Consider the following 18,900-nt stretch of genomic DNA (forward strand, 5'->3'; position numbering starts at 1 on the left):
TTTGCAGGGTTTTCAAGGTCTAATTTTCCCTCAGCATGATGCTGTAAGGAAATAAAGCCATGCAGCTTTGATTCCTGGTGAATAGCCAGGGATAGAGGCTGAGTGCAGATTAGCAAAACTTGCAGAATACAGCACATGCATCCCTCTCAACAGGGATCAGTGTTGTTTCCCCCCCTCACCTCCGTCTCAGTGTTCGGGCAACCAAGCAGCACATTCTTCCTCTAGGCTTTTGGTTCCTGTCAGGATATGTTACTGGACTACAAGACTGACTACACACTATGCAGAATTTAAGTTTAAAAAAAGAAAGCCCACACCCTTAGGCCATGCTGCGGTGCTTTCTGCTCCTCCCCAAAGGAAGCAGGGCTCAGGGTCCTCCCAAAGATATTAACAAGCCGAGTTCACCATGCTCTTCCAGGAGAGCATATTTGGCAGGGACAAGCCCTGCTTTTATATTCACTGTGACCCTCTGCCTGCAGCAGGGCACAACGTTCTTACTTTCCAGATTGCTCTAGCAGAAGAGAAGTCTTGCCATCACTCTAGGAGCCAGCCAGGGCAGTCTCCATTTACTCTGCCTGTTTACCACTGTCACGTAAAGGAACAGGATAATTTATAGCTCTGGGACACAGGAGAACAAAACTCAAGAGGCAGGAAGTGCTGGCAAAGGCATGCTTCCTTCCTACCCTTTCTCCTGTTTTGTGGTCTCCTGAGTGGTAACTGCCAGCATTAGAAAGCAGGATAAGCCTAATTAATTCTTGTGGAAAGTACAAGAAGGGGGGTAGCCCCCATGAAGGCACTGTTTGTACCCTGAACAGAGTGGTCAGGAACACTTATGGCTAACCTACCTAGAAATCAGGACTGCCAGCTTAACAGGCTGAAATGAGATCAGCTTTACTCTTCTCAGTGCCAAGAGACACATATCTCATCTAATCAGGGCAGCCAGGAACAGAGACAGCAAAGGGACCAAGCTGTAAGCTCCCCTGTGTCTCTGCAACATAAGGGCCTTGTAACTTGAAGTGCTTGTACACTTCATCCTTTAACTTACCTTCAGTCTGGTAACATAACACAGGGATGGAATGGGAAAGAAGACAAAAGCCAAACTCTTTCCCCCAACCCCAAGTATAAATAGCCTTCAAAAAAACATCAAGACTTATTTGACAAGGCAAAGCATTAGCAAGACTTGTCTCATCCTTTGCCTAGTAAGCACATCCTATCCTGTAAATAATGCAGTATATGCAGGACAGGAATTATAAGCACCATTATCTGTGAGCCTGTCCACGTCAAATGAGATAGTCCTGCAGCATGGCCAGGCTCCTGCCATGCAGGGTGCATGGCACCTCTCCTACTCCCACACAGCACAAAAGTTACAGCAACCCCTTCCCTACCCTCCCAGCAGGTGCAGAGTGGAAACTTTTGCTGAACTTCAACACTGCTGCAGAGCCCTTCGGTGTGTTCCCCAGACACACACACCTCCCCAAAGGGACGGGTGCCCCAAAAGCATCCTGCTTATTTGCACACTGAGTCCCTTGCTACCATAGCTGAGTCAGCTCTGGAGAACAAGGAGGAAGAGCCCTGTCTATCCCCAGTCACTATGTCTGTGCCCACAGGGTGACTGGCAAGACACAGCTACAACTCACGCCCTTCTGGCAGAGCAGCAAGAAGGCCTCCAGCAGAAAGAGCAGGACATCAGTAGAGCCGGAGGGTCCACCCTCCAAAGCAAATCCCCCCATCGCTCATGGGGATGCCCTGCTCTGAGGCAGCTGCTGCAGTACAGATCTGGACAGCGTTACTGCCATGCAGCAATTGTGCTGACAAGAAGACAACAGGCTTGCAGCCTGTCAGCCTCTCCATAAAAAGCCTTCAAATGGCCAAAATAACTCTGCAGGGTGGTATTGCCCCTGCCAAAGCAGCTGGCCCAACTGCTCAGCTGTTCAAAGGAGCAGCAAATGCAGCCCTGGTCTAGAACAGTCCTGCTGAGAAAGATTAGCCATCAGGAGTCAAATTCCACCACTTAAGCAGCATTTGGCTAAGGAAGACTTCATCAGCTTATTCAGTTACCAGCTCAGCTGCGCTGGGGCAGCACTGTTGTAGCTTCACCAGACAGAGCCAGCCGCCACACATGGACAGCCTGCCCAGGCACCCAACTCTCCACAGCAGGCAGGACTTCTTTACCTGTCATCAGGTCCTCAAATGCTGCAGTAGTCCCAGCTGCAGTCTTGGGTAGGCTTGGCTAGCAGGCAGCTGGGGAATAGCAGTAGCAGACACACTCCAAGGCTTTGCACAAGCAGAGCAGAGAGGTTCTAAGTAAAAGAGGTTGTTTACTAAGCTTCTTTCTTTTTTGTCTGCCTCACTGCAACTAGTTGTGCTTGGTGCAGTCAGGGTTTAATACCTCTAGTAACCAAGTTCAGTACAGCCCTCAGGCTGCATCTGGAGCTTAGCAGCCAAGTGTTACAGATGCTGACCCAGAGGCTGCTACATGGCTTGTCACCCATACATGACATGTTGCTAAGCCACTGACTTCATGGTACACCACAATACTGGGTCTGTGACAGTGTTGAGACCTCAGTTCATGAAGCAGCACAGACAGCCTGGATCCTCTCAAGACCTCACTCCTAAGCTTCCTGTCAGGCTTCCCCTTTCAGTCCATGTGTTTTCCCCTGGCAAGTGCAGTTAGCCTGACTTGCCTGCTCTCCTCAATTACACTAGTGCCAGCCTGCAATGCACCTAACTGAGCATGTTATTGGAAAGCAAAGCTATTTGCAAGAGCACAAGCCATGCCCTGTTCCCTGTCAGCCCCCCATCTCCAGCAAGGAGATGGGAGCAGCGCTTCCCGGTCAGAGATGGCACAATGCATGCCCAACATACCTGTTTGAGCTGCCTTGGCTGGGACTAGTCCCAAGCATTTAGAAACAGCCAGGGATTGCTCAGTGCAGCAAACAGGGTCAAGGGAGCAACTGCTGCTAAGGAGCTTTATTCACAGTAAATCATGCTTTGCCCAGTCTGTGATCTAACTGCAAGGCTGCAGTATAAGTAGGCACATAAATGGATACATACCCCTTCCCACCACCCACCCCTGTAGTGCACACAGGAGCAAGCAGATTAGAGCAGAAAACAGTAGAGGAAGCAGCCATTGCAAGTTTGGGTTTATTTCACTATGCAGGGGGGAGAAAACAAAAGAAACCAAGCTATAGCTGTTCACTGAACTTAATGGCTTTGACTTTAAAGTCACCCTCCACAGCCAGGTATTGAATTTTCTCCATGCCCAGACGATTCGGGAACTGGAACTCCAGCTCAGGCAGCTTCACTGTTGCCTCCGTTTCATTGAAGGAGATGCAAACCTGTAGAGAGCCACAAGAAGGAAGGCTAACACATCACAGCTCACAAGCCTCACTCCCCACTACCTCGAGTCTGGGTGCAGGACAGATGAGATGACTGCAAGCATCAAGGTCATTGCTCACTAGCTCAGCCTCCTCCCTGCCCAGGAGAGGCATGGAGGGGAGGAAGCTTGTTTGCTCTGCCTCAAGGTCAGCTCCCAGCTTCTGCAATGAAGGGGTGAGACAGACCCAGTCTCTATCTCACATCAGGGTTTTAATTGCTCTTGCTTGTGTAGCTTGCAAAGGAAGGCCAGAGTGGAGCACCTAACCCATGTGAGCATTGACTTGAGCAGAGCAGGTCTAGATGGTTGAGTTTAGCTGCGAGACTCTTCCCCTGTTACTTATTCCCCTTTCCATACCGGCTCCTTCTCTTCCACAGAGGTACAAGGCAGCATTAACAAGCTGTGCTCCACGCCTGGGCCTCACCTCAATCTTGTCACCATGCTGGAAAGGAAAGTCAGCTATCCTGTCCTCCTGACCCCACGTGCCATCGTCCTTCGAATTGCACACGATGGTGTTGACATCCCCATGGCAGTTGAAGCGGGGGTTGAAATGCAGCATGAGGGTGCTGCTGTCCTTCCCTACATTCACAGCAAACCTGGGGAAACAGAGAGGCAGTGCAAACGAGGTTCCTCCGCAACAGCTCCAGCTACCCAGTGCTGGCAAGCTGAACACAGCAGGAGCTCAGGCTTCCCCCAGTGTCACACCAATCCATTTGCCATGTCCTCACTCACCCTTTGGCATCAGGCAGGATCTTCCCTTTGACCTTGATGCACTCACCAGGCTGGATGTCCAGCTGAGTAACAACCAGTCCCTGCAGGGCCAAACCACAGGAGTTAGCCTGTCCCAAGGCAAGCCTACCAGTGCTGTTTGGGCCAAGCTAGAGGAAGGGTGGAGTCAGGCCAGCTGCCTGTGTCAGCCATCTGCCAGGAATCCTAGTACACAGCCACCACCCCACTGGGGTATCCCATCCCACTAAGCAACATTAGCTGACAAGGAGGTGATTCAAGCCAGTGCAACACGAGTAGGGTGCAGGCACTGATTTACCAGCTGCTACAGAAAACATCTTTGCAAGCAAGCTTGCACCTTCCAGTCAGCAGTGGCCAGAGCCATCAGCCTAATATTATAACTAGTTACAAAGCTTTTCTAACACCAGGTCTCCCCCCTTCCCTAGGTGGGTCTCCAAGCAACAAGAGCCACCCAGAAAGTTTCTTGTCTTGACTTAAAGCAGCCTACACACCAAGAGAGGGGTCACTGGAGCCCACTTCTGCCTTGCAGCTTAGTAAAACAGAACAAACACCCCCCAGAAAGCTCGCACTTCAGAGAAGAGGGCTTGATCCTTTCCTCAGAGCCAGGTTATTCACTCCCCCAGCCACATACCCCCAAAAGAGCATTTAAAATCACCAGCCTCCCTCAGCTAAGAGGAAGATACTGTTTGGTGAGGTCAGGTATAACTCAAATCATGCTTTGCTGCCTGTGCTCCAGGCCCAGATGCAACTTAACCATATGCCAGATGAGGCAGGGAGACTAATTTCAAATTAGTTATATTGTTTAGTTGGGCTAGGTCTTGCCTGGCTTGTGCAGGCCCGTGCCCAGCAGCTACAGGCTGCTGTGGAGCCCAGCACTCCCCCAGGACTGACACCCAGCCCCAGCGGTACTTGTCTTCATGCCCACTCCCTGCTCTGCCCACACACAGACCGCTAAGGTCAGATTTCTCCCAGTCACTAAACTACTTATCGTCACAGCACTAATGCTGCCTTCTGGCCCTATTTCTAGTGCAGTGCTAGAGCAGAGTCTGAAAAACAGCCTCAGAGCCCAGGGGGTCTTTCAAAGAAAAGAAAGCATGGCAGAAGCAGGTTAGAGCACCCTGCCATCCTGCTTTCCTTTACTGTTGCATTAAGAGCTAGACCAGTTCTATACCCAACAGGCATTTTCCAGAAGAAAAATGCAAAGTTTAAGGAAAAAAGGTAAAAAGGATATTAAAACTGTAGAGTTGCAAATGGTCCCAAACCTTTACAATACTCAAGGATGTAAACATGTATTAGAACAGCTTCCCCACTTAGATAACACGCTAGAAAAAAAAGAGAAGAAAAATGGCTGGGCAACCCTAACTCTTCCTCCCACAGCCATGTATCAGTCTAGCATCTTCTCTCAGCTAATCCTTTTCTCCTCCTACCTCTGGCACCAAGCCCAAACCCCACAGGCAACCGAACGCTAGTCCTGCTTGGCACACCAGCCCGACTGAAGGCGGCACTCACTTGCTCCATGCTGCAGAGCCCAGCCCCACCAGGCAGCACACCCCGAGCCCCTCTCCGCGAAGCGGCGTGACTCAGCGCTCAGCTCCCGCTGCTTAAATCACTTGGGCAGGACCATCACATGACGGAGGGGGGGCGAAGAAGGGGATCAATTGCAGCTGTTTGGGGCTGGAGCTTTCCCAGCCATTTAAAGTGGGCAGCGGGAGATCGCTATTGATATTGTTCTTTGCCGGCAGGATATGTATGATTTTAAAAGTTAATGATTGTGTCTGCGTGATCCTAGAAATCCTTACTGTAAGCTCTTCTAGCTGCTACGCAGTGTATGTTGGCTGTTATCCCGGGAGCCCGAGTGTGGCTCTGTGCCTGCAGCGAGGTGCCTGCTTTTTGTTAAGCGATCCCTGACTAAAATCAGGGTTGGAGTCGTCGTGTTAGTGCTGCAAAGTGACTGACTCTGAGAATATGTGTGTACACATCCTCCCAGCCCATCCTCATGCCTGCAAGGAGGCTGGACTGACAGGAGCCCCTGGGTCCAAATCATCACTGCTTGCAGTTAAATGAAACCCAAGTGTCTGTTATATTCTAGGCCAGCACTTAAAAAGTGCCTGAAAGTTAAGGTTGGTTGTGTGATGCACTACTAGATGTGAGAATTCAGACTGCAGCTTTTGAAAAGTGGCATGATCGCGCTGGTTCCATTCCAGTTGCAAAAGACTCCAGTGGGAAAAGAGAAATGTTTTGTTAGCAGAGGAGGAGGCCGGGCAGGGCTGAGTCCAGCCGGCAAGGAAGGAGGCTGCTTTCCCAGCTAGCCCCTAACACCTGCTTTTCCCCTTTACTATGTGTCCCTTAAAAGCACACAGCGTGACTGCCCTGAGGGTCTTTGAGGAGCAGGGAGGTGAAAGGGGGAGAAGCTGCAGTGCTTTGTGGGTCTGTGTGACTGGATCAGCTGGGTGCTGCTTCTAGCTTTGGATTGGCTTGAGCAGGGTCCTCAGGCCTCCGTGCCTCAGTTTCCCTCATACACAAAGTGACATTAATGACATGCAGCTTCATGATCATACTTGTAAAACTTCAGTCAGAGCTACTATATAAATGCAGCGTACTACTTGTGGGTTAAGCCATGACTAGCCTGTGAGATACCTATTTGCAGATAACTTCAGGAAGGGCTGCACAGGGCAGCTTACAAAACAGTGCAGGAATTTAGCAGGAGGAAACCTGATGCCCCAAAGGAGGCTGCTGGAAGTTCCTCAGAGCATGCTTGCTGTTATAGGAACAGCATCCTGACTGCTGACACCATCCTCTGCCCCTGATATCCCCCACACCCATTTCTGAACGTTCACGTGGCATTTCAGCATCCCGTATGACTCCGGGTGAATCAAAGCTGAGCTCTGTTTGAACTAGAAAGTCACAAGCCTGAATTGAAGCCCTGTGACTGGGGTCTGTAAAAGAAGGCAAAATGCTGACTGAAAGTACTGTAGGGAAAATCCTGCACATGCTCTCGCCTCTGACTAACTCCCTGACCATCCTACACACACACAAGAGCCACGCTGAAGTCGGGAGTCAGCTGCAGGAGCAGAGCTGGTGCAGGTAGCAAACGCCACTGAGAGCAGAGCCCTCCACGGACAGTTCAGAGAAAGACCGAATAATTCCACCTTAAGTTTGCGCCAGTCTCTAGCACAATGTTAGCTGGGATCATGTGTTATCGATAGGCTTCAGGCGCCTGCTTTCTGTGCGCCTGAGTTACTGTGTGGTTATTCCCCTGTTCGCTGCCACGTGTGATGGGTTGAGCAAATCCTGTTTAGTCAGTTGGGTTCTTGTATTTGTTTTCCATTCAGTTCTGCGAAATCCCCAGTGACTTCTCTCCTCCTTTCAGTGCTGCAGTGTTTTTGGAGAAAGAGCTGCTGGCGAGGGGACTTGTGGTGCTGGGGCCGTGCAGTGCCATAACGTTGGCCACTCTGACTCACCTTCTGAAACACACATTTCTTGTGAGCTGCTTTTCTGGCCTGAAGTCTCCTCCTCTTACCCTTTCCTTCAGACAGGGAAATACCTTTCTAATAATGAGCGGAGGCTGCATTGTTTGTTTTCCTGGAGTGCTCTGCACTGGCAGCCTAGTTCAGTGATAAAACCTCTGGTCTTGCCCCTGATTTAAAGCACTCCTGGTCTTAAGCCCTGTGAAATCAGTAAAGTGTTTATTCTCAGACTACAATGCTGAGATGCCCAACTGCCCTCCATTTTTCCTATGGATTAAAGCCAATGGTGGGGAGGTGGAAGAAAGAACATCTTCCCTTCTGCAGCCTCCAGTGGGAAAAAGTGGAAGAAAATTCCCCAGTGGGTTTCCTTCCCTTTCAGAGGGTTTGTAAAGGGAGACAGGCTGCAAACCAAGAGTTTTGTGGCTAAGGAAAAACGTAAAACTCACAGCAGGTAGGCGGAGGATTAGGGTGTGCTTCCAAGGCTGGGGTGGGAAGGAGAGAGGTGCTGCCCCATGCAAGCTACTCTCACACCCCAGGACCAGCAGGTGATGTTCTGAGAAGAACCCCTGGGCAGAAGAGAGAGTGCAGAGAGGAGCTCAAGTTAGCTTAGTCTGGCCTGTAGCACAGGATTGCAGTATGTACAGGCCCAGAGAGAGTGTAGTTGGGGTGCACACAGTGTATGTGTTCCCATTTCCAGGAGTTACTGCTCTCTCACATGCTTTTGGGGACGAGTGTTGCAGCTCTGACAGAAGCAGGGAAAGAAGAGCCATCTCCTGCTCATCCAGAGGGTGACGGTCCAGAGGAATTTTCCCCTGTGGGGAAAGTTAAGGGTGCCCTCCCAGCACCTGGCCTTGCAGGCTTTCTTGAGGGCATGGCGCCCTGCCCAGCACCAGGTCCCCAGCCCAAACTCTTAACTCATCTCTTGATTTGCACAGGCTGAAGCCAGACAACTGGCCAGTCTGATTTTCTATTAACTCCCCAGAAATGCCCCAGATTTGCTTTAGAAAAAAATGTAAATACCAAAAGGATGTAGCATAATGATTGTTACTCTTTTTAATCTTTTCGTGAGAGAAAATACACCCTAGCCCTTGGCAAGTCATATCCCTGGCTAATCACTCCTGTCATTAGGAATGGTTTACCCCTGTGTTTGGAAGGTCTGAGAACACACCTCTGCTGCTGGCTACCTCAAGTATATTCTCTAGCCTGTGTGACATGGAGTGCAGAGGCCAGCGCTGCTGGCTCTTCAGTACCTGTGCCTGGCTTGTCTTGCACTGAACCCATGCTTATTGGTAGCTGTTGATTCTACATATCCTAAATTAGTCATTGCTGTAGCTGAGAAAGAGGCCCCACTTCTTGCTGCAAGAGCAAATAGTAGCTTTCTCCTCCTCTGGGGCTGGCACCTGGCCCCAGCTCCAGCAGAGCAGTGCTGTACACGTGCCTCCCTGGGAGGGCACCACTGCTTCAGCCATTGTACCAGTGGGAACACACCCTAGATCACGTAGGCTGGCCGGGGAGGGAGAAAAACTGCTCCAAGTCATTTTCACTAATGCAAGGATTGTACTCGTAAAATAACGAAAAACTCCTCACCCTTTTCTGGTGTGAGGGGTTTTTTTGTGCTTTCTTTAGGGAAGGTTGGTTCTTGTCTCTAAGTTCATTCTCAGTTCATCAAGCAAAGACAGCATCTTTCTCTTGCACTGTCTTTAGGGAATATTTGTGACAATACTGTCTGGATGGGATCCTGGTCTCACAATAGCCCCTGGTTACTCTTGCAACCTAAACACTATGCTTTTATAGCATAATAGATATACACATTATATATACATACACACATAAGGCTGTTTTCTACCTCTCAGAATATCTTGGGGGCTTTAACTTAAGCGATCCTTCACTACTGCTGTTGAAGTGTCCGATTATTCCTCTTTCTTCTGTAGCGTGTTAGTCTCATCTGAGAAGTTTCTGCCTTTTTGCTTAAGTAGTCATAACCCCCTGAAGAGTTTTATTGCACACAGTTTCTCTGGACCCTTCTGCACCACAAATCCCTTGCATGGCTGGCTAAAACAATGCTCTCACCACCATGGTATCTTCCAGCCCTATGCTTTCGATGGGGGAAACTTCATGGTTGGTCTGGAGACCATGGGGGAATAGAGCTGGACTCCCAAGAAAAATCCTTAGCCTGCTCCTGAAAGACAAAGGATGACTCTGGAACCACAGTGCAATTTGGCAGGAGTTTGAGAGGCCCTCCCAAAGCCTGAAGGCACTGAGCCTCCCAAAGCACTGCTTCAGAAGAAAGTTTGTGCTAGGAAGAAGGGCTGAAAGTCCAGTCCTCCCTGGATGCCAGCTGGAGTTGTGTGGCCACATGTCACTACAGCATTTCTATCCCAGAGGGTTTCCTGATTTTGGCTTTCCCTACATTAAAAGGGAAGCACCTCTATTCCAGGTTAATTATAAAGTTAATTATAAAGAACTTCTTGCACTATCTCAAAGTGATGAAAGGAATTTGCTGATCCCTTCAGTGGGATTTAAAGTATGTCTCATCATTTTATTTCTCTCATTAACACTGACCCATGCTGGCAATCCCTGTGTTTCTCTCCTCTCAGTGGATTAGATTTAACTAGAGCAAATTGTTAACTACCCAGGAGAACTGGGGCTTTGTTATTTTGGACTCATTTCACTTCAGCACTTCTGCCCATACCTTCTGAGTTTGGAGACACCTCTCCTCAGAGGTCATTGCCTCATCTCAAAGGAGCTGTTTGCATTTGTTCCTCATTGGAGGTCCCCACTACTCTCAACTTATGATCTAGGTACATCTTTCCTTCCTCCTTGCAGCTCACCAGGCAGCAGGAAGATTAATCTCTCCTCCGAAGTCACCATGCTTGCAAGAAAACAGTAAAAAGCAGTGTGCTGCCCTGCTGCTGTACACTGCCCCACTGCACCTCCACCTGACAGGCCACTCTGTTCCCCATTTCTTACCATACTAGAGCGTAAGACCTATGTCCCCTGGGACACCATGCCCCCAACAGCAAGATGTTGCCCTGGAGCTGGAGGCTAGCACAGCTACTGCAGTATGAATTCACAGCAGAAACCGCAGGTTACCGACCCTTCAAGTGCACGCTTTCTAGAGCTCTGTCAACTCCGGTAGTTTTAAGTATTTATTTTTCTTAACAACATTGTTTACTTTACATCTATGACCACATTGCAAACTTCTGCAACAGGGAACAGACCCTGCAACACTTTTCACTGGGGTATCACAGTAGGATAGCAGTACTTCCCAAGCCTTATATATTCCTGCGGTCTAGCTCCAGACAGACTGGGTTTGATTTGTAATTTGTCATCAGCTGCAAGGGGACTTGGGGAGGACAGGGAACTATGCCTTTCCCTATCCTTAACCAGTAATAAAATCTGTACAGGCCTTGAAGTTGTTTACATGGTGTGCAAGAGGTGAGGAAAGCTGGAAGGGAGTGCATCTGCACTGCCCTCCTCAAGGTACTCAGGCAGTAGAGCTGGATATCAGGTCTGGACCCTATGTGAGCGGAGCAAGAGGAGAAAGATTGCCAGTAACATAGCCTGTTGTGGTTAAAAATAAAAGGAGGGGTGTCTGTGGAGAAGAGTCATCCCTGGAGCATGCCTTCTAGGTAGTTTTCATCTTGAATTATGGTGACTGCACACAGGTTGGGGTCTAGCCTTTGTTTCATTTCCTATTTGCAAATCAGCTGTCACCACTTAGTGCCAGCCATAAGCTTAAAGCTCCTGGGTTTTGCCAAGAAACCTGGAATGCTCTTCTGAAAGATTTTTCCCATTCCAGGCCAAAGGGATGGATCTGTATTGCCACAGTAGACACATTGGGAAGCATTATTTCCTCCATTATTGTCTGACACAGGAGTGGCTTCAGCAGGGCTGCATGGCAGAGGCAGCGCTGCACGGCTCAGGTGGGAATGCCTTACTTAGTCTTGCTAGTCAGAAGAAGGGAGTGCAGGAGTGTCATGGTTTAACCCCAGCCTGCAACTAAGCACCAGACAGCTGCTAACTCACCCCCCCACAGTGGGACAGGGAAGAAAATTGGAAAAAAAGAATAAACTCATGGGTTTTACAAAGAGCTGTTTAATGTCTGAAAAAAATATAACAATAACAGTAATGAAAACGAATACAACAAAAAGAGAGAAATAACACCAAAGAAAAGTGATGCACAATGCAACTGCTCACCACCCACTGACAGATGCCCAGAGAGCCCCCAAGCAGCATTCTGCCCCCCCCAGCCAACTCTCCCCAGTTTTTATACTGAGCATGACATTCTGAGGTATGGAATATCCCTTTGGCTAGTTTGGGTCAGCTGTCCTGACCATGCTTCCTCCCAGCTTCTTGCACACCTCCTTGCTGGCAGAGCATGGGAAACTGAAAAATCCTTGACTTAGGGTAAGCGCTACTTAGCAACAACTAAAACATCAGTGTGTTATCAACATTATTCTCACACTAAATCCAAAACACAGCACTGTACCAGCTACTAGGAATAAAATTAACTCTATCCCAGCTGAAACCAGGACAAAAAGCTGGAGGTCCCTGGAGCAGATTTGGCACCTTCCAAGGCATCGGCAAATGCAAAAGCCATCTTTGGAAGGAGTTTTGCAACAAACTGCGCCGTCATCTGCAGCAGAAGCCAGCATCACTTACCTGCTCTGCAACAGCAAGATGGCTGTGCTCAAAGGTGAAAAACTGTCTGCTCTGCCAGTGCAACTAACCACAGGCTCATTCGTGGTACAGTGACACTGCCATGACTGTGTGTCCTCAAGTTGTCATGAGAGCTGCAGGGAAGCTTGGCCATGCATGACCTGGACTGCTGATAAGAACAGCAGTAGTCAAGTCACCCTCTCCACCTTCTCCATATATCAGACATGCAGAGGGCACTGACTATGGGTTCCCACCCCCCCCCCAGCAGCTGACAGAAATCCTATCTGTTGGTCCTTTTATATTTTCTCCTTATGACTAAGGTTTGATTTTCCTTGTTTCACTCTAGTTATGCAAAACCTGCAAGGCAGAGGTGTCCTTGTACTGAAGGGACTGTAGTTTCCTGTTTTGAAGCTTTGCTCAAATCAATGGAAGAAAATACCTCACAATGACTTTGAAGAGGGTGGGACTAAGCCTTCTGCATCAGCCCTCTGTCCACAAAAGCATTCCAGCAACCTTAAACTGGACTGATTTAGAAAAGCTCTCTTCTAGCCTGACATATAGCACATACAATGTGTCAGGATGGTTTAGAAACTCAAGCCATCTGGAGTTTTTTCCCACAAAAACATGTGTGTGCCAGAATTTGTCTCCTTTGAGCCACCCACAGTGAGAAAGGATTGTATTAAAGCTGGCTCAAGTTTCTCAAATTCAATTTTAGGCAAAATAAAATAGTCAATAAGTATTTGGAAAATTTCTTGGAAAGAACAAGCTGATTAAAAATGTAACAAACTTTGAAGAAACATTAACACTGTCCATTCTGAGCCCCAAGATACTGAAGGGCCTTCAGAATTATTCTACTTGGAGTAAAGTTCCTTCCCCTTCCTGCTACCTCCTTCCTTGGTGGTCAGGTTTACCTGAAATGAGTCCTGGGTCATGAGGGCTCCCTCGCTTCAGAACAAGCTGTAGATGCAGGCAGATCATTTGATTGCCTTGCATTATTGAAAACAGGCCATTTCTCAGGTGGCTGGACAGTGACATCTCAGCTGATAGCTAAAGAAGAAAGAGCCAGATAGATATATGCACAAACACACATATTGAGAAATAAAACAAGTGGCAGATCAGTAAGTTCTGCTTGGAAGCAATAGCATCATTACAGAGCACTGTGGGCAGAGCAGAAACCCCGCTCCTAAATCCCTTGAAGGCTGTGGTGCTCTTGCTTGAAGCTCTCCGGTGGGTCCAGAAAAAGATTCTGGCCACAGCACAATGAAATGAGACAGTGCTGGGGAGCCCTGAGCACTGCGGGATGCAAGGAAACAGGAGGGCAGACAGGATTTCTCACACTGCCACGAAGGAGGAAATTGGGCAAGTGTGACTCATGACATGGGTTGCAGCATGCCCTCCAGTCCCATGGGTGAGCACAACTGGCTACCTTAATGCAGCCGCCACTGCATTAGTGAGCAAAAGGTGGCAGGCTCCACTGAGACATACTCTAAGGCACTGCCCTCCCATGGTAAATGAGAGTCCACAGCCAGGTGTGCTCAACACCAGAGAGGAAATAGTCAGCTCTGACAGCTTGACTGCACAGAATCTCACAGACCTTTGGAAGTGCTCAAGCCCAAGGACAGGCAAGCAGCACACCTGCCAAAGGCTTTAAGACCTCAAAATCCAAGGGAAGTGCCACTACATCTGCCCTCAGCTTTGACCACAGACAGGAAGAATAGGACTTCCCAGATGCTATGTCTGTGTGCATGGACATACAGATCCACAACTGAGTGCTGCTCATCTCCAGCACAGACCATCCAGCAGCTAAAAAGCCATCCAAGATTAAATCAATAGGCAAGCACTATGGTGAACAGCAACCTTGGGTTCATTGTGAGGCAGCAATGAGAAACCAAGGAGAAGGGAGAGTTGCAAGATGTTTCACTTAAATCATCTATTCAGTATTTATAAAGAGACAAAAAATCCAAATCAGATGCAAATAACTCCTGAACTGAAAGATCTGCATTTCCCTTGAGCATGCCAGTCAGCAGATGACTAAACCAGTTCTGTTGTTTATACAAAGAAAAAAGTGTGACTTCCCTTGACTATGCCCATCTGTGCATCTTAACCTGGAAGCAAGAGTGCCAGGCTTACAGACCTCCTATAGATGGTATTTATTAAAGCCACTTGCCTGGAAACTGCCCTGCCTTGGCAAGAGCATTTCATTGCTTCCGCGCCCCCCCCACCCCGCCCCAACACTTAAGACACATCTAGTCAATGAGATGTACAACTTTGTACAGTGCCATGCAGTGGCTCATCTTTTTCTGGAAACAGATGTGTTTTGATATATACATACTATGTGTTATGAAACAACATTGCTCATCTCCCCTCTCCAGAAAAGCGACTTTATCTGTAGGGATTTCTGATGGGTTTTGTCAGCTTCTTGTGCTTGCTATGAACTAGTGTCTTCTACTGCTATGGTACATTCTTCACCTTTGCCTAGGGACTGTAATGACCAGGACTCAGGTGTGGAGAACAAATACAAGTTAACAGGCTTGTGGGTTATAAACCTCCAGAGGAAAAAAAAAAAAAAAAATGCTAGAACAAGATTCAGGCTTTACCTTCTTTGTCACTGATGTTATGACTCACAGAGTTGGAAACTCAGCTGATGAAGTATTTTAATACAAGAAGCTATCTAGGAAGGAAAAGAACAAGATTATTTCCTAACACAGTTGGACTGTTTTATACATGGTTTCTTTTATATAAGAGTTAATCCCCTTCCAGTGTTTGCATGGATTTGCATTTTACACTCTTCAATAACATTCAGCACATGCCTAGCCAAGGTCTTTGTACCTTTGACATGAGATGACACCACTTGGCATGAGCACAGACAGTGGGTAAGGAACATGGTCTTACTCAAACACAGGATGTAGTGCAATTTTGGGGGTCAAGTCAGGCTCAGAGCATAGGGTCCCACCTTGGTTGCCCAGCCTGTGTACATGGACGCATGTGTGGGCTGAACCAGAGATGCTGGCAGAGCCAGGCAGGGATATGAAGTAATCCACAGTGACAGGCAGGCTTTCCCTTGGGTAAAGTCACAGGGGGACTGAGGCTGCAAGAGAGGAAACCAGTGATGGTTCAGGGGAGGGACTGTTGCTGCCCCCAAGCTCTGCATAGCAGTCTACCAAAGCCCTGCAGGCTACAAGTGAGCAGCAGCATTTGCTTTTCCCTTGGGCTTTTGCTCTGGAGTCCCACTGTCTTCCCTAGCCACTAGCAGGCTTGCCAACTACCTGGCTCTGAGGACAAACCCTGCCCCCATCCTTATCAGCTCCCCATTTTGTTCTAGGGCCAGGAGAAAAAACCAACCACAGTACTAAGTGCTGGCTCCTGGTGGCCAAGGACAGGGTGCCAAAACAACGAGGCTGTTCTCAGCCCTTTAGACAAAGGCTGCAGTCCCATGCAGCCATTTACCACTGGTAAGAGAGCAGCCCTCTCCTGGTTTTGGCTGGGATAGTTATTTTATTCCTAGTATCTGGTACAGTGCTGTGTTTTGGATTTAATGTGAGAATAATGTTGTAACACACTGAGGTTTTAGTTGAGGCTAAGTAGCACTTATCCAAAGTCAAGGATTTTTCAGTTTCCCATGCTCTGCCAGTGAGGAGGTGCACAAGAAGCTGGGAGGGAGCACGGCCAGGACAGCTGACCCAAACTAGTTAAAGGATATTCCATACCTCAGAATGTCATGCTCAGTATATAAACTGGGGAGAGTTGGCTGGGGGCAGATCACTGCTCAGGCATCAGTCAATGGCTGGTGAGCAACTCATTGTGAATCACTTGTCTTTTCTTTGGTTTTATTTTTCTCTTTTTTATTATATTTCTTTTAATTTTAATTATATTTTATTATTACTTTTATATTTTTAGTTACTAAACTGTTCTTACCTCAACCCGCAAGTTCTATTTTTTTTTCAATTCCACACCCCATCCCACTGGGGGGAGGAGTGAGCCAGCAGCTGCCTGATACTTAGTTGCCAGCTGAGGTTAAAGCACTTAAACCACAAGCCCAGATCCTTGCACTTTAGATACCATCACCAAGCAGGGCGAGAACCGCTAGGGAGATAAGGAGGGCAAAGTGCTTGTTATTGGAGGGAGCACAGCTCTGCGTCCCTGTGGCAATAGCACTCCTCACTAAGACCTGAGAAGCATTTCTTTTCCTCTCTGTAAGCAAGACTTAAGAGCTTCCCATTTCCCGTAAGCAATCTCTTCTATTTACCAGTGGCATGCAACTCCCTTGCAGACTTTGGACAAGCTGTGATAACACCCGCTCTGTGCTTGGCTGTGCAAAGTTCTTTGTTCCCTGTGGAGTTATTATGGGACTCCAGGGCCAAGACACACATTAACACAAATTCTTCTAATTCCCACTTTCACTAGACAGTTCTGGGCTACATTAAAGACCATAAAACACATCTTCTGGTACCAGATTCATCAGAACATTCCTCAAGTCTAGAGCTGTGTTTCAGGAAAATGAAAAGACTTGAACCAATAACTATTTTGAGAGAGGCCCAGCAGCAAGGGGGAAGCTGCTGTGACATATCTTGAAGGATTTCAGTCGTTGCTTCCCATGGCAGCATCAGAAATGTGAACTGAGGCCAGTGCCCACAGACTAACATGCTTGTGTGGAGGAACTTGTGAATCATTCACAAGTGCTTCCTTCACAACAGAAACTATGACTACTTAAAAAATTCTTTTTAAATAGTTCTTGGCCTTTGAACACATAGAACACATCTCCCTAGGAAACACTATCACAGAGACAAAAGCATCAGAGGCCTTTATCAAACCAATCTGCCATGAGTAGTTTTGTGCTTTCCTTCAGTGCCATTAGAGCTAAGAAAACTAGTAGAAGAGTAAAGATGTATTCAACAAACACAGACTTTGTTTGCTTATATTTTATGAACAGACTGTACAGTGGGGAAGTCCTGATAGACATTAGGAAGTTAAGTGTCTCTACTTTGCTAAAATCTGATACAGATTTAAAGCACTATGAGCTTTAGGCTTATTTAACCTGTCTAGAAAGCAGTTGCTCTACCAGGTCAATTTAACTATTCTAATGGGAAAAGTGTAACCCATACAAGATCACCCACCTGTGTCTTTACAGAGAAGCTATTGCACTAAAGCTTGCTGTGCTTGGTTAGATACGTGACACAGTGATGCCTCAGCACCAAGACTCCAATCCATAGCACTTAGACTGCTGGGCTGCATAAGGCTGCCACACTTCTCCTAAAATCAATCAAAGCCAACTCTTAATTCACACAAGGAACTGCACCATTTTCCCCCCACATCTTAAAAGAACTTAAGGGGTTTTTTTTTCTTCTTTTTTCTTTCCCTTATAATACCTTCCCTTACTTGTTTCCCTTCCAATTTTTGAAGTTTTTCTCTTCTTTTCACTTTTTTTTAAATCAACAATTAAATGCTTTGCACTAAAAGTTTCTTATATCCACAATTAACTTTTTAGAGGTTTTTCTAGAAGTACAGTAAAAAGCTGTTGGCTTTTTCTAAAAAAAAAAAAAAAAACCACCCAAAACCAAACTAGAACACAACCATATTCCTTCAAGCACAAAACAATACCCAGAAAATTACCTTTTTTTTTTTTTTTGCCAGCCTGTCACTCTCCAAGTTAACAAAACTAACCTCAGAAGAAAACCACTATGTGTGATAAAAACAGAGCCTTTCCCAGCCTCCTTTTAAGCAGGTCTTGCCCAGCACTGAGGCTATATAAGGGAATAGGCACTGTTATTTTCTTCAGGTGTAGAGCTTATACTTGTGATTGGGGATCTGTAGCTCAGGGAAGAAGCCAGAGAAAAGCATTCTTAGGTATCCTTGAAGTTTTTGAGGTTTGACTATTGTTCTTTACTTCAATGGCTTTTATTTTTGAAGGCATACAGTTTTATTTAATAAATGTTTTTTCATGTATGTGGAAAATAAAAGTGTTTTGATAGCTTGCTTTGATATAGTTAAATATTTTGCTGGAATATTAAATTTTTTTTCTTTTTATTAATGGTGAAGCAAGTTTTGTTTTCTTCAGTAGTCTCATGTTGGGTATGAAAAATATTAATTTAGCTAAACTGAGACTTCAACTTTTAGTGTTTTCCATCTAGTGTGACTCAGTCTCCAAAGACAATGGTTTTTTTTCCTGAAGAGATAACAATTCTTATTTCAATGGGGAAACTTAGGCTCTAGAAAACTGTACGGTTAACTGGGTTTTTTCATTTTGTAAAGTCACCCTGCTAACCTGCCATCTGATATTCCTTGCAATAAATGTAGTTATGAGAAATTCTAGCTTTAACAACATTTAGTAGCAGTTGAGGTTGTTTCATTACTTATTAAAAGTGTGAAAGACATTCTTCTTACTGTGGAGTTGTATATAAACTATTTAAGTCAAATGGCATTTGTCACAGTAGAAAAAAACCTGCATTTTGTGTGATGGACTCTTGGATGTGTTTCTCTTCTTAATTCTAAATGTTCTGTTTCTTATTGCTTCAGAAAGTACTGTGATACAAAGGATGTCCTGGCCATTATCTTAAGTTAACGATGTTCTACTGTATCGCTCATCTGCTTTGCCCAAGAGCACTTTTTTACTTGTATGAAAGTCTCTCAGGTTATTTGAGCTGGGATTGCTCT

The 18,900-nt window shown here is 46.8% G+C and overlaps 1 protein-coding gene across 1 annotated transcript; it reads right to left on the minus strand.

Annotated features, from left to right (window-relative positions):
• Positions 1 to 3,127: 3,127 nt before the first annotated feature.
• On the minus strand, positions 3,128 to 5,701 carry LOC141942914 (16 kDa beta-galactoside-binding lectin). Its single transcript, XM_074867075.1, has 4 exons — positions 5,630 to 5,701; positions 4,106 to 4,185; positions 3,798 to 3,969; positions 3,128 to 3,335 (listed from the first exon to the last, which is right to left on the minus strand). The coding sequence occupies exons 1-4, from the start codon at positions 5,636 to 5,638 to the stop codon at positions 3,183 to 3,185; spliced, it is 414 nt and encodes a 137-aa protein (XP_074723176.1). The 5' UTR covers positions 5,639 to 5,701; the 3' UTR covers positions 3,128 to 3,182.
• Between the last annotated feature and the right edge of the window lie 13,199 nt (positions 5,702 to 18,900).

Source organism: Strix uralensis, chromosome 4 (genome assembly GCF_047716275.1).
Source record: "Strix uralensis isolate ZFMK-TIS-50842 chromosome 4, bStrUra1, whole genome shotgun sequence".
Classification (NCBI taxonomy): Eukaryota; Metazoa; Chordata; class Aves; order Strigiformes; family Strigidae; genus Strix; species Strix uralensis.

What these genes read in the sequence shown, in the direction of transcription:
- LOC141942914 (XM_074867075.1), bottom strand. An exon ending in ATCCTGCCTGATGCCAAAGG is followed by an intron (nt 3,970 to 4,105) that starts GTGAGTGAGGAC and finishes CTGTTTCCCCAG; the next exon opens with GTTTGCTGTGAATGTAGGGA. An exon ending in AGCATGGTGACAAGATTGAG is followed by an intron (nt 3,336 to 3,797) that starts GTGAGGCCCAGG and finishes GGCTCTCTACAG; the next exon opens with GTTTGCATCTCCTTCAATGA.